The following is a 12439-nucleotide window of genomic DNA, read 5'->3' as shown; positions in this document are numbered from 1 at the left end:
TCCGGCTCCTCCGCCCCCTGCCCCGCCGCCGCCGCGAGCCCCTACCCCGGCTGACACTGGCACGGCTGCAGGCGGTGCCACCCGCCCGGCGCGCGCTCGCTCCCCGGGCTCCCCCCCGGCCGCGGACCGGCCGCCTCGCCTTTTCTTCTTTGCAAAGTTGCATCGCTCAACAGATTTGCGCCCCCGCCACTGCCCGCGGCCTCTAGGGTCCCGCCACCTCCTCCTGGGGCTGCGCCCCGGAGCCCCGCCGGGCAGCGGAGTCCCCCCACCCGGTCCCCGCGCGCCCAGCCCCTGCCGCGCCGGGCAGACGATGCTGAAGATGCTGTCGTTCAAGCTGCTGCTGCTGGCCGTGGCGCTGGGCTTCTTTGAAGGAGATGCTAAGTTTGGGGAAAAGGGTGAAGGGAGCGCAGCGAGGAGGAGAAGGTGCCTGAATGGGAACCCCCCGAAGCGCCTGAAAAGGAGGGACAGGCGCATGATGTCCCAGCTGGAGCTGCTGAGCGGGGGAGAGCTGGCGTGCGGAGGCTTCTACCCGCGGCTGTCCTGCTGCCTGCGGAGTGACAGCCCGGGGCCGGGGCGCCTGGATCCCAAGGTAGGCGCACGCCGGGCGCGCGCGGCGAGATTGGCAGGCGGGGCCGGCTGGGTGGGGTTCCCGGGGGCTCGGGCCGTGCCGGGGCGCCGAGCAGCGCGGAACTTGCTTGGGGAGTTCTTTGGGGGAACTTTTCTTGAGTGCTGGGGGGACTCCGTTGTGCTGGCGCGGGGTGCGCAGAGGTTCGGCGCCGGGATGCTGCGCAAAGCGCCTGTCTCGGAACAGCGAGGCTGCAGTGGTACCCGCGTCCGGGGCTGGGCACTTGCTTGGAAAGAATCGCGATGAAGGCGCGATGAGCAGCGCGTGTTGGATCCAATTGTGTGTTGGATCCAACAGGCATTGGCTGCGGAAAAGTGTCCAGGAAGGTGGCTGTGGTTTCCGCTTGATTTTCCTGGGGTGCAAAGATTTGTGCCTTTTTCTCCACGTGCTCGGGGAGGGAGAGGGCTGGATCGTAAAGGATGTTGAAGCACGGTTGGTTTACGGTCCCCAGCCTCGACGGGGGAGTCGGGGAATGTCTTGCGTTGCAGCAGTTAAGCAGCGAAAGGAGACTCCTGGGTCTCCAGTGAAGCACCCGACACACTGGCGAAAAGATTTTGCGGAGGCGTATTTATCACGGAAAACTGAGCCGATTCTCCGTCTCAGATTGTACCGTTTTTAACTTGACTTTGCATGATAATTAGCTGTCGAGAAGGATCTCTAGGACCCGGAGTCATGGCATTTACATTTTCCTTGTGTGGAGAAGTTTGAGCAAATGGGAAGATAGTGTGGGCTGTGTGCAAAGACAGGCTCAATTTTGAGTTTGCAACGTCTTTCTCGCCCTGAGATGCAGTAATGCCTACTATCCTCTGCACTCCCAGGAAAGTCTGGGGGGCGGGGTGGGGGGTGAAGGGAGGGACCACGTCATTAACAATCACTGCACGTGAAATAAACAATCAGGTGTCTTTGCGCCCCCTCCCTCTCTCCATTTTAGGTTTAATTAAGAATTCCTCTGTTACAGCACTGCAGTTGTCAAGGTCTGAGACTCTTGGAAAAACTTGTGCTTCTGTCATGCTGGCCCAGGCATAATAAAAAAAATACCCAGGCTGAATCTAATTTTTATGCTCAGTTCACGGTAGATTTCACTCTATTCTCATGTAAACAGCTCCTACGAATCAACATATGTGTCTGGGTGGTATCTCTCACTTTGTTTTGTAACAAAAAGCCATATTGCATCATTTAATTTGCTCAAGTCATGCAAATAGGAAAAAATCAATAGGACAAAAAGGGGTCGACTTATCCTGCTCCCCACTAAACTGCTACCACACACAGAGTCCTGTTGCTTATGGCAAAAGAATAACAACAACACCATTGTGTTTGTTAGTTGGTTCACTAATGGGTGAAACCAGAGAACATCATTCTCTTTCAGTCCCCAGCCCTGTCCAAATGTTCATGCCTTTTGAGGGAGCATTTGTCCAACTCCCTCTATTCCCAAATGAGTGAGAACTGTCTTGCTGCAGGTTTTCAGCTGCAACTCTCTCTTTATTCTTACCATATGCAGCATTAGCCTGAGATTCAGAGATCAGATATTCCAGCATTTTATTCAAAACAATGTCATTAAGCTCCCGTGTTGTAATTGAATTAAATTACAAAATAGCTGCATTCACATCATCTGCAGGGCTTACCAGGAGCCCCAAAGAACCAGGAACCTCCAAGAACCGTTTAGAAATATTTGCCATTAAGCCTCCCTGCATGCGGTGTACACTACTGATGCGCCATCTGCAGACCCCTGCGATACTGAACTCTTCCAGGACAGGGGGGGACTGAAAACTTTTTCTTAACTAAATATAGAGGGGAGCTGGAGGGAGGGGCAGCTGGACTGAAAGCAGTTATAACTCTTAAAAGAAGTTATATAATTTTTTTAAAGAAATTATTCTTTAGGAAGCAATCTGCCAAGTTAGCTATCCACATTCCTTTTCATTTTATGCGCTCCCAATCTCCAACAAGCCCCTACTCATTTGGAAAATGTGTCTGAATTAAATTTGGTACACTAAACTTTGCTGGTTCCATTACAAGTGGTTTATAAACCAACAATACTCAAATTGTTCAAAACAGAGATTTGATATAGCTGTGCATATGCATTCTTGACCTATGTTAGTTCTCAAGTTTTAATAGTTTTTAAAACATGTTATTTTATAATAAACTTCAGTGTTTCACTTTTTTCCCCTAAGCCTTCCTGGCTTATAATATATGTTAGGGTCTTATTTCATTATGTATGTACAGGAGAGATGATGGCTATTTGAAAGGGCCCTTTTTTTTGTTTATGAAAAACAAAATTTCCCCCCAGAAAGATTTCTGCAACTTTTGAAAAAAAACTACAGGAGTAGTTTTTTCCTCTGGGAAGAAACTTCATAGACAAACAGATAGTACAAAAGTAGGCAGGAACATTGAGGATGTTCAATTGTGCAATTTAATTCCAGTTTCTGAACAAACATATTTTCTTTAGGGCAACGAACTAGCATTGAGTTCAATCATTTAACCCTGGTATTATGTTATTATGCTGTAATATTTTAATTTTTGGGTACATTTTAATCATTTTGCATACTCTAATAAGATGGTTAACTACCGTGACAAGTCAGGACAGCCAACATTTAGGAAGTTATACTGTCCAAGCAATATTTTGCAACTCCCAAATACAGCATGCTCCAAGTATCTAATTCCCATTAGCCAAATTGAATCTGCAACCAGCTGAACTACCCCCATTTCTAAAACTTAACTTGTAGCCACAAGGCATAGAAGCTCTCTCTACCTTGGGTGGTTTCACAGCCAAAGCTGTCAAGGAATGGGTGAAAAGTAATTGTTTTCAAGTGTGCCTTTTACAATCATTTGTTTGCTCTGGTTCTTTCAGGGACAAAGGCTATTGTTGAACACATCCAACTAAACAAATAACTCATCCTGGGGTCCCTTTAACAGCTGCCTTAGTACAATGATCTATTTACATATTAGCCTAAAATTGAAACTGAACTCTCTAATGACATAATCCAGCGCTATAGTCCAGAGACACATGTGTTCTACCCAACAGCTGAACAACCTTGTCGGCATATGATTTTTAGAAATAACTTTTTGTCCCCCAACTGATCTTAAGGCGACATCTTAATATACTGTCATGTATTTTCTCCTTTTGTCCGCTCATTGAACCCATGTGGGTGTCTCTTTATCCTCTTTGTTAAGTTACTTGATAAATAAGGAGAAATACAGAAGGTCTCTGTCACCCGTTTTCTCTTGGTTGATAAGCTATCGTTGTAGGCCAGCTTCGCTGGGTAGTCCAGTATTTATCTTACCTTTCTTCTATGGATTTTACTTTCGTGTGACTAAAGATTAAAGGATGACCTGCCAGATGTTATAAATTAGTCAGCAAGAGCCACAATCCTCTCTAGGCATGCTGTAACCATGGTTCCAAGTTCCACCTGATTTCCAAAGTCTATTTCATTTAAACCACTATAATTGCATGGTTTTGTGGATGGCTTTTTAAAATCAAAACAGGAAATTAGTTGAAATTTCTTCTTAAGGTTGATGGCCCTGTCAGACATCAAGTTAAGGACAGAGACCTATTGGCAAAAGAGAAGAAAAAGCACCCTATATACCCCAGTACTCATCTGTCTAAAACAGGGCTGCAGCTTGGGCTGAGTCGGTTTAATTGACTTCAGTAAGACTATTGGTTCATTGAAAGCACAGCCAGAATGATAGCTCTATCTCTCTTCAAATAGGTATTTACACTGCAGACCTCACACAGAGCAAAATGTTACCATCCTCTGGGCTGGAACAGCATGCAGCTTTACAAAGAATATTATTCTACTTGATTGCAGATAATTTATTGAATCCCATTTCTGAAACTTTGGATGGGAGAGCTTGTGGCCAGGACACATTCCAAAAATTGTAAAAGACAAAATTCTTTAGGCACTAAAATCAAGTTCTTCCTGGATAGCAGCTGGGAGAGTATGTGGGGATCAGTCTGTTTCAGCTATAAAAATGGAAACAAGCCTATATTCTCCACAGAACCAAAGGTAATTACATTCCAGTTTTTCAGGCAGCAGAGGTGGCTTCAGCATGCTGCCGTTGTGCTTAGTGGATGACTATATAATAAACAAAAGGAGCAAAGTTGAACAGTATTAATATTCAGATCTGCTGAGGTGTGCCAGAGGATGGACAATAAAAGACATTTAAAACATTCTTGGAATGCAAATTCTAAGTGTCTGGTGTATGTTTGCTTTAGAAAAAAATACTTGAACCAGTTAAGCAATTTTCATTAAATAAATTGATAAAAATAAAAATGTAAATAAAATTATGACTAATAACTTTTCTCAATGTTGGAGGTAGTTAGAACACATCATGTATTGTTCTGAAACGGGGTAGCTTCTATTAGATTTTTAATTACTGCATGCTAAAATTTCAGCATGCTTGTATTCAGTGATTTTTTTTAATTGCTCTGTTCTTTCAGATCCAGATTTTGTGATCACCCAGAATATCTCCATCCTAAAAAAAAAAAAAAAATAGAAGTCACACGATATTCTCTAATTAGAACCTCAACTTGTGAATGAAATGTTTGCTTCCAACAATGATCTAGAGTTTAAAATGTTAATTCAGTCCCTGGTTCCAAGGAAATACGTATAAATATAATTCTATAAACTGGGGAAAAGCATCAAATTCAGTCCCATCATGGTGTTTTTTTAATATGAAAACTCAATCGTTGATTTAGACAGTACTACATTTCATGTCTCAAGACTGTCTTCTGTATTTATTAGAGGCATGCCTGAAGTCAGCCTTTTAGAGTTCGTGCTAAACACCAAGGCCATTTTATCTACAAATTACTAACCTCATAGCCCCCAAATTGGTCTTTTTAAAATGAAAGACTTAATACTGTGTTAATAATGAGAAAAGTATGTCTTTTTCATTAAAACTCACTAAGTACTATACAGCAGCACTTTTATTAAACACTGTGTTTATTCACGCATGTAACATACCTGAGGAGCTAGTTAGAAAGTTTTTCCTGGCTAAGATATAATGAATAACAAAAATAGATCTTAAACCTATTTGATTCCGCTTCAGATAGAATTTTTATAGAACTTGAAAGGGAGAGATTTCCCCCAAGCTAGCAGCTTTCCCAGTGTAATTTATAAATTGAAAATTAATCGAAAGTTTAAAACGTCATTTAAATAACAACCGTGGTTTGGTATATTAAGAATTCTAGGTGCGAAATAGATTTTTACCTCAGACACAAATAAGCCAGGTCTGAGAAGGTTTGCTTTCCCTACAATGGAAAAAGGTATTTGGAACTTCAAAGGTCTATCGGTCTGTATATACCCAGTGAGGCAAAGTGAAGGCATAAAGGTTAAAGAGTTTCAGAATAATTGTCACTTGACTGTTCACGCCTGAAACACATCAACAGACTGACTTGGAAGAGTCAGATCCACTTTGGGGCATCCCTGCTGCAGGCTTGTCCATCCCAACCCAGGAGACTTAACTTAGATCCTTATAAAGACATCTGGGTTTTGGGATGGGGTTATTCTCTTTGACAACTGCATGGGCTAATATCCCCTTTCTACTCACATGGTCAAGGGAGGGGGCCATCAAAAACCTCAACGTAACTTCACATGCTAAAAAAGTTTCTTTCTGATTTATGATTTTCAGATCTTTTCTGTCACCAACAACACAGAATGTGGGAAGTTACTGGAGGAAATCAAGTGTGCACTTTGCTCGCCTCATTCCCAAAGCCTGTTCCACTCCCCTGAGAGAGAAGCCTTGGAAAGAGACCTTGTACTCCCCCTGCTCTGTAAAGACTATTGCAAAGAATTCTTTTATACTTGCCGCGGACATATTCCAGGTAAAAATAATAAATAAAGGGAGCGTATATTAAAAAATCTCCTGCAGGATATACTTTTCAAGATACCTGTTCTTAAATGCTGGCTCATGAGAGGGTAAAATTTATCTCGCCAAGCAAAATAACCCATTTTACCCGAATTTGAAACTCTTTATGCTGCTCAAGGAATTATGGTCATTTCAGTCTACAAATGGTATGTTTGTTTGGTTGCAAAGTTTGATGTTTCTTGTTAAGCTGATATTACAGTTGGTCATCTTTACACCCATTGGATTATCAGCCCAAGTTTCTTGTTGGTGTTGTCTTTACCCATCGGTGTCAATATCGAGATGGTTTCCTCTTCTACACGACTGAGCACCAAGCCAAGGACAGATTGGCCCCTGACTTTTAAAGTATGATTAGAAATCCAAAAAAGTGATGCCTGACAGAGCACCTTCCCCATAATGATTCATTTGCACCCCCAAGCCCCTGGGAAGCAGGTAGGAATAGGGGAGTCATCGCCAAGTGGAGCATTATTGCCTAAGCTGTGCAACAAGAAGCTGGTAGGGTCGATGTCACAAGTACACCTGGTCACCAGTGTATTTTGGACCCTCATAAACATCCAGATCCTTGGGCATTGGCTACTTCACCATCAAAAGTTTGTAGGATTTGGCTGTGGTTGCCGTAATGGGAGGAATCAACAGAGGTAGAAAAGAATTTAACGAGACAGATTCTGTTTAGTTAGGCAAAGGCACACACAAACAAATCTACTGAAGCTAACAGTTTATAAGACTAAAGGCATTCCATAAAAAGACTGCTTTAAGAACTGCGGGATGCACTGAGAGAATTCTTTTCTCTGACCCAGAAAAGTGTAGATTTGTATTTTTTAGAGTTCTCTTAATACCCTAAGAAAACATTTTGACTAGGGGTGCTGACTTCCTTTGCTGTACCATGACATGTACCTAAACCCATTCTTTGTGAAAATATTATTATTGTCTTTAGAAACTACAGCCATGTCTCTGAGACTTTTCTAAAAACCAGCTGTTTCTTCCTCTTTATGACATTCCCCAAAGCAAAGTAGGATAAGTCACGGTGGCTCCATGGCTGGGGGAGAAGTGATAACAGATTAGGTAACCTCAAGACTGCTGCGGATTTCAAGTCTCACAGGTTTGCCTTGCCCCTCTGAGAGCTGACAGTGCTAGAGGCCTTTGCATTTTCATCTACCTCTATCTACTCAAGCTCAATACAACTATGATGGATTTGGGGATTCATCTCTTGGGAGGGGGACAGCCTTCATCAGACCCCAAAACCCTATCCTCTGAAAGAGAGGGCACAGCAAACAGCACAGGAGTTAGAATGGCAAGGACCTCGCTCCCCAGATCAACATATGTGGTGACGAATGACACATTTATTTTTCTACAAAGTTTGTATATGTGTAAAACTGCTGAAGCGCATCAAGATGTCAAGTGCTTTTGGTGGCCACCCAGGCTGCCTGGAAAGATAACCAGATGAAAGCCACGCTGCCCTGGTGCAGGGCAGCCAAGTGGGTTCCAGGGACAGCCTAGCCGGCTGTGGCTGTGAGCAGAAGGGCTTGTCTGCCTGGTGGACAAGCTGATCATCCTTCTAAATGTTGGTCCCCAAAGTGAGCTGTCATGAACACCCTCTGCATTATGGTAACCAGTTCCTTAGCCAGGCTGGTGCTGGCAGGTAGGTTACCATTTCCTAAAGTATGATAAATTAAAGGGGTCATACCCCCCTCAGCCTGCACCCCCGACACAGAAGGCTCATTAGAATTCTAGAACACTCCTATTTCAGATATTACTCTAAAAGCCAATTTGTAATTTTTTTTAACCTTCTTAAGTCTATTTACTGGAATGGTTTACTTTTCTCTGAAGTTCAAAATTGTGAAAAACAGTGACTTTGTGATGGAAACGAATTTTTATGAGGAACTATGTTTTGATTATTCTTATTCATAATCTTATCTTCCTGAAAATAAAAAATACAGGGAGGAAGGGACCCTAAGGGATGTATTTGCTAAGAGAAGAATCCTGGAGGGGGGTAAGAGAGAGAAAAGACTCCCTATGACATGTTCATTTTGCACTCCGGTTGCCCACCATATCGGGAAATAAATATTACATGATCTATCCCTTTGCTTGACTTTTACAGCATTAAGAGACCTTTGGTCACTTTGGAATATATGTGTAGCTGAAAGATAGCTACTTTCTAGTAAAGCTCAGTTCAGAAATATTCATAATGTGCTTATTTCCCTAAAGATGAGAAAAGAAGTTAAACAATGAGTGAAATGACACTACTTTTATATTAATTTTAACATTCCCCAGTTGTGGATTTATATAGGGAAGTAAACTTGAAATTTCTAAAAATACCAAAATTTTATTTAAAGAAAAACACAGAAACTCCTTGCTCAGCACCACAGGTCTTTTCTCCTGCCTGAATTCTGTTGGCTGAATGCCAGCATAGCACACCCTGAGGAAGCACAGAAAGGGACATCTCCACCCCTTGCCTCACCTTCATCCTCACTGTCACTGTGATTTTTATCACTCATCCACTGTTACCTCTTCAGCTGTAGGTGATTGTAGTGTGAACTCTCTGTCTACAATTAGTTCAATGGGTTGAATCCTGTGGCTAATGAGGCCAAGGTCAAGGGTTTGAGTCCACTGAGTTCCTCTAGTCCAGAGGCACTTCTGACCAGGTCAGATATCTTGCACATCTGTCTGATTAACCCCCAGGAGAAAGCTTGGATGGATGCATCAAAATCTACTCATTCTTGTGGAAGATGCCCTCCAGTCCAGGCCTTCCTGAGATAATTTGTGTTTTGTTTTTTTCTTTTTTTCCTTAACATGAGGAACAATGTATATAATGAGGAAAAAGAACTTGGCTTTAGCATCCAAGCTGAAAGGCCAGAGCTTGGAGCACTCCAGAGAATCTGCATCGACCTGTCAGTGTCTTTTTTTAATTGAATCACCATTGTTTTACATCCTTGCTAGTGTGTTTTGACAGTGTGGGGTTTCTCCCCTCAGCTGTAGTCACCATAGCTCTCCCACCGCCCAAGCACCCAGGGTCTGTGGCGATTTGTGCTATAAGAGGATTGGACTCATGAGCCAGGAGAACAGTTACCGGTCCAAGATAGTTCATCACTTATCGGGAGTTTTTAAAAATGCAGCTGTTGGAACAATCAGCTCTTCCCTCATTCATAGACTTGACCACGTGATGGTAACTCGTGGGGGGAGAGGGACACACACTCTCCTCAGTCAAAGGCTTTCTGGTGTATTCTTCCAGAGACAGGGTTGTGGGGGAACCTACCATTTGGTAAATTAGATTTTTCCTGACAATAAATGTTAGCCCAGTGGCCCCAAACTGGGTCCCTTTCAGCTCTCCACAGAAAGGCATCACTTATTTTTTATTATTCGCAAAATCGAATCACTTAAGGTAAATGTTAATAAAAGCATGGGACATTTCAATACAAATATGATCATTGTTTAAAAAAGACCATATTTTTAAGCAAGTATATTCCACATTGACTCATACCTTCACCCTTCAATAATTCAGTTTGTCCACAATCTGTGAAAAAGCTAGGACAAAGTCGTTATTACCACTGTATGTGTATGACTTCATTTGCTCAAAGTGCCTGGTATCTGCAGCCATAGAGTTTATGAATCCGCACTCATTTGAAAATGATTTCTTATTTCCTCATGTTTGTCCCCAGCTAATAATTCATTACAAAATGGAATCAGCCACTAGCATTGTTCCTTCATTTCCTCTTAAGATGGTATTGGTTTACAGCTTGTTATGCTGGATACAGATCGTTTTTTAAAAAGCACACTTGAAATTAGTTCTGAATTATGCTTTGAAGTTTTTTTGTGACCCCCCACAGGCAAACATCACATGAAAACAAAATTTCTCTTCACACATTTTGTTATAAATATATCCTTAATAGGACAGTCTTCCTTCATGCATAATATTGGCATGGAGATCTTGCTGCCTGATGTATGTGTGTGTGCGTATCTGTATATATATATATATATATATATATATATATATATATATATATATACACACACACACATATCACAAAAATCTAGCCTAAAATTGTATGTTGTGTGAAGTTTAATTTAGTAACTCCGTTTTCCTTCTGTTTTACCTCAAACGGACTTGTTGAACGGACTAGGCACTTTTCACCTGTTGATATATACTTAGCCATAAAAGAATGGAAGGGAAAGACTATCTTTTGCAAACAGTCAGTTGCTGAAGATGAGTAAATGTGGCTTCAGGCTTCATTCCTCACCCCAATTTCTAATCCCAGAATTTTTTTCAAAGGAAGAAAAGAAGCATCCCAGGAGCATCCTTCTCAGCTGCCAGGCCTCCTTTCTTTCCTCTCCCTGCCCCAGCCTCCTCCCACACCCCCGCTCCCCAGGATGTCTGCTCTCATTTGCCTACTTCCCAAAGAGATGTTTCCCAAAAGCCTAGTCTGATGTTGGCCTTGAAGAGTCTGCCTCAGAAATTTAGGAGCGATACATCTCACCCAAAAGTGAGGTCAAAGTGCACATAAAATGTGAGCCACTCGGAAACCTTCAGATGCTAAGGTTAGTTTTTGGTTTGAGGGACCTCAGTCAAGCGCACAGAAAATAAACGTTTAGTCTGTTTCAGGTTCCGTTCATAATCCTCACTCGCTTTGTCCCCTAAACACTTCTTAGGAATCCTTGCAAACCTGGATTCATTACACAACTTCTGGACTTCAGCTAAGCTACCAGATTTAATACAGATTTACTACAGAGCACTGTATTAGATCAACTCTGGTAGCAATGTCACTAAGAACAGAAGTCATCAGACTTTGGAAGCGGATCATTAACAGGCCCTTCTCCCCCAAACCAATACAGTTGCCACAGGAACTTTGTTGCCGCATATAGGCTAGTAAAAGGTGATAATGCAACAATGGTATGAGGAATAAGGTCCGGAGGGTGGGATAGGAATGGGGGACAAAGTTTTTTGAGGAACACGGAAGGATACATCGTGACCATATGTCAAGAGACATTTGCATCAGCAAAGTATGATGTTGTCACAGGTAGAGTTATCCCGAGACCACCATGGAGACAGTCGCGTAAGCAGGACAATGGCGGCCGAGGTGTCCCTGGGCCTGACTCGTGATACAGGCTCTACTCCGCAGGTAGTCAAGGAATGCTCTGCTATGATTTGCAGATAGCAAATAAGTCACAGTTGCCCATGAGTGGCCAGCTCGTAGCCAGCTCATAGGAACCCACACAATAACTTAACTTCTATTGTAAACGTGATGTTGAATTTTTTCTTTGTCATAAAGCCCTCTTCTCATTTAGTCCAATATAGCTTGTTTTATTTGATTAAAATTCTTGATGTGTAAGAAAAAAAAATCTTTCATGTTCTATTACATAAGTTGATTTTACATTTTTATTTTGGCTTATTCTGCTTTTTTTACTTTTCAGTGAGGAGTGATAGGTCAACTATTCTGCTTGAGGAGACTGAAGGGATATTTGAAATATAATTTTTGTATTACAAAATGATCATTGCCTCCAGCAAGTGAGATACAGGAAGAAAAACAGACACTATTTGCATCAATTGATTCGCATCAATTCACTACTTTATCATAACAGCGAGTCGATCATTTATTTAGGCATATGATAACCTTGTGATAGTCTTTAGATTTATTAATCATATGTCAGTGACAGTACAATAGGATTATACAATGGTTCTTGATGGCCTCTTTCTTGATTCTACTTTGTTCTTCTTAGGGGTTATTTAGGACTGTAGAGAAGAAATGATCTGGGGAAGCTGGAGAATAGTGTCAGTGCAGTAAGTGACAGGTTGATGCTGGGTTTGTGTTGTATGTCCTCTGAGCCTTTTAAAATACCCAATACGTTGTCATTTCACTTTGAATGTAATTCTGAAATTTTGGTTTTGAAAAAAAGAAATGGAAGGGCCAAGCCAAAAAATTGTATTCTTTCCTCTTCTTTTTGTCTGTGTATTTTCCCAGA

The 12439-nt window shown here is 42.1% G+C and overlaps 1 protein-coding gene across 1 annotated transcript in view; it reads left to right on the top strand.

The window, feature by feature from the left end:
• Window positions 1-310: 310 nt before the first annotated feature.
• Window positions 311-12439, top strand: part of HHIP (hedgehog interacting protein) — a gene marked incomplete at both ends in the record, with an annotated part of 84243 nt that continues 72114 nt past the window's right edge. Inside the window, 2 exons of the mRNA XM_084245707.1 lie at window positions 311-589; window positions 6251-6443. Of these exons, the coding sequence (XP_084101833.1) occupies window positions 311-589; window positions 6251-6443 (472 nt within the window). The remainder of the gene's footprint in view (window positions 590-6250; window positions 6444-12439) is intronic.

This window comes from Talpa europaea (assembly GCF_964194135.1).
Source record: "Talpa europaea genome assembly, chromosome: 10".
In the NCBI taxonomy this organism is placed as follows: domain Eukaryota; kingdom Metazoa; phylum Chordata; class Mammalia; order Eulipotyphla; family Talpidae; genus Talpa; species Talpa europaea.
Note: the sequence above shows the minus strand (reverse complement) of the source record. Positions and strands in the feature narration are given on the sequence as shown.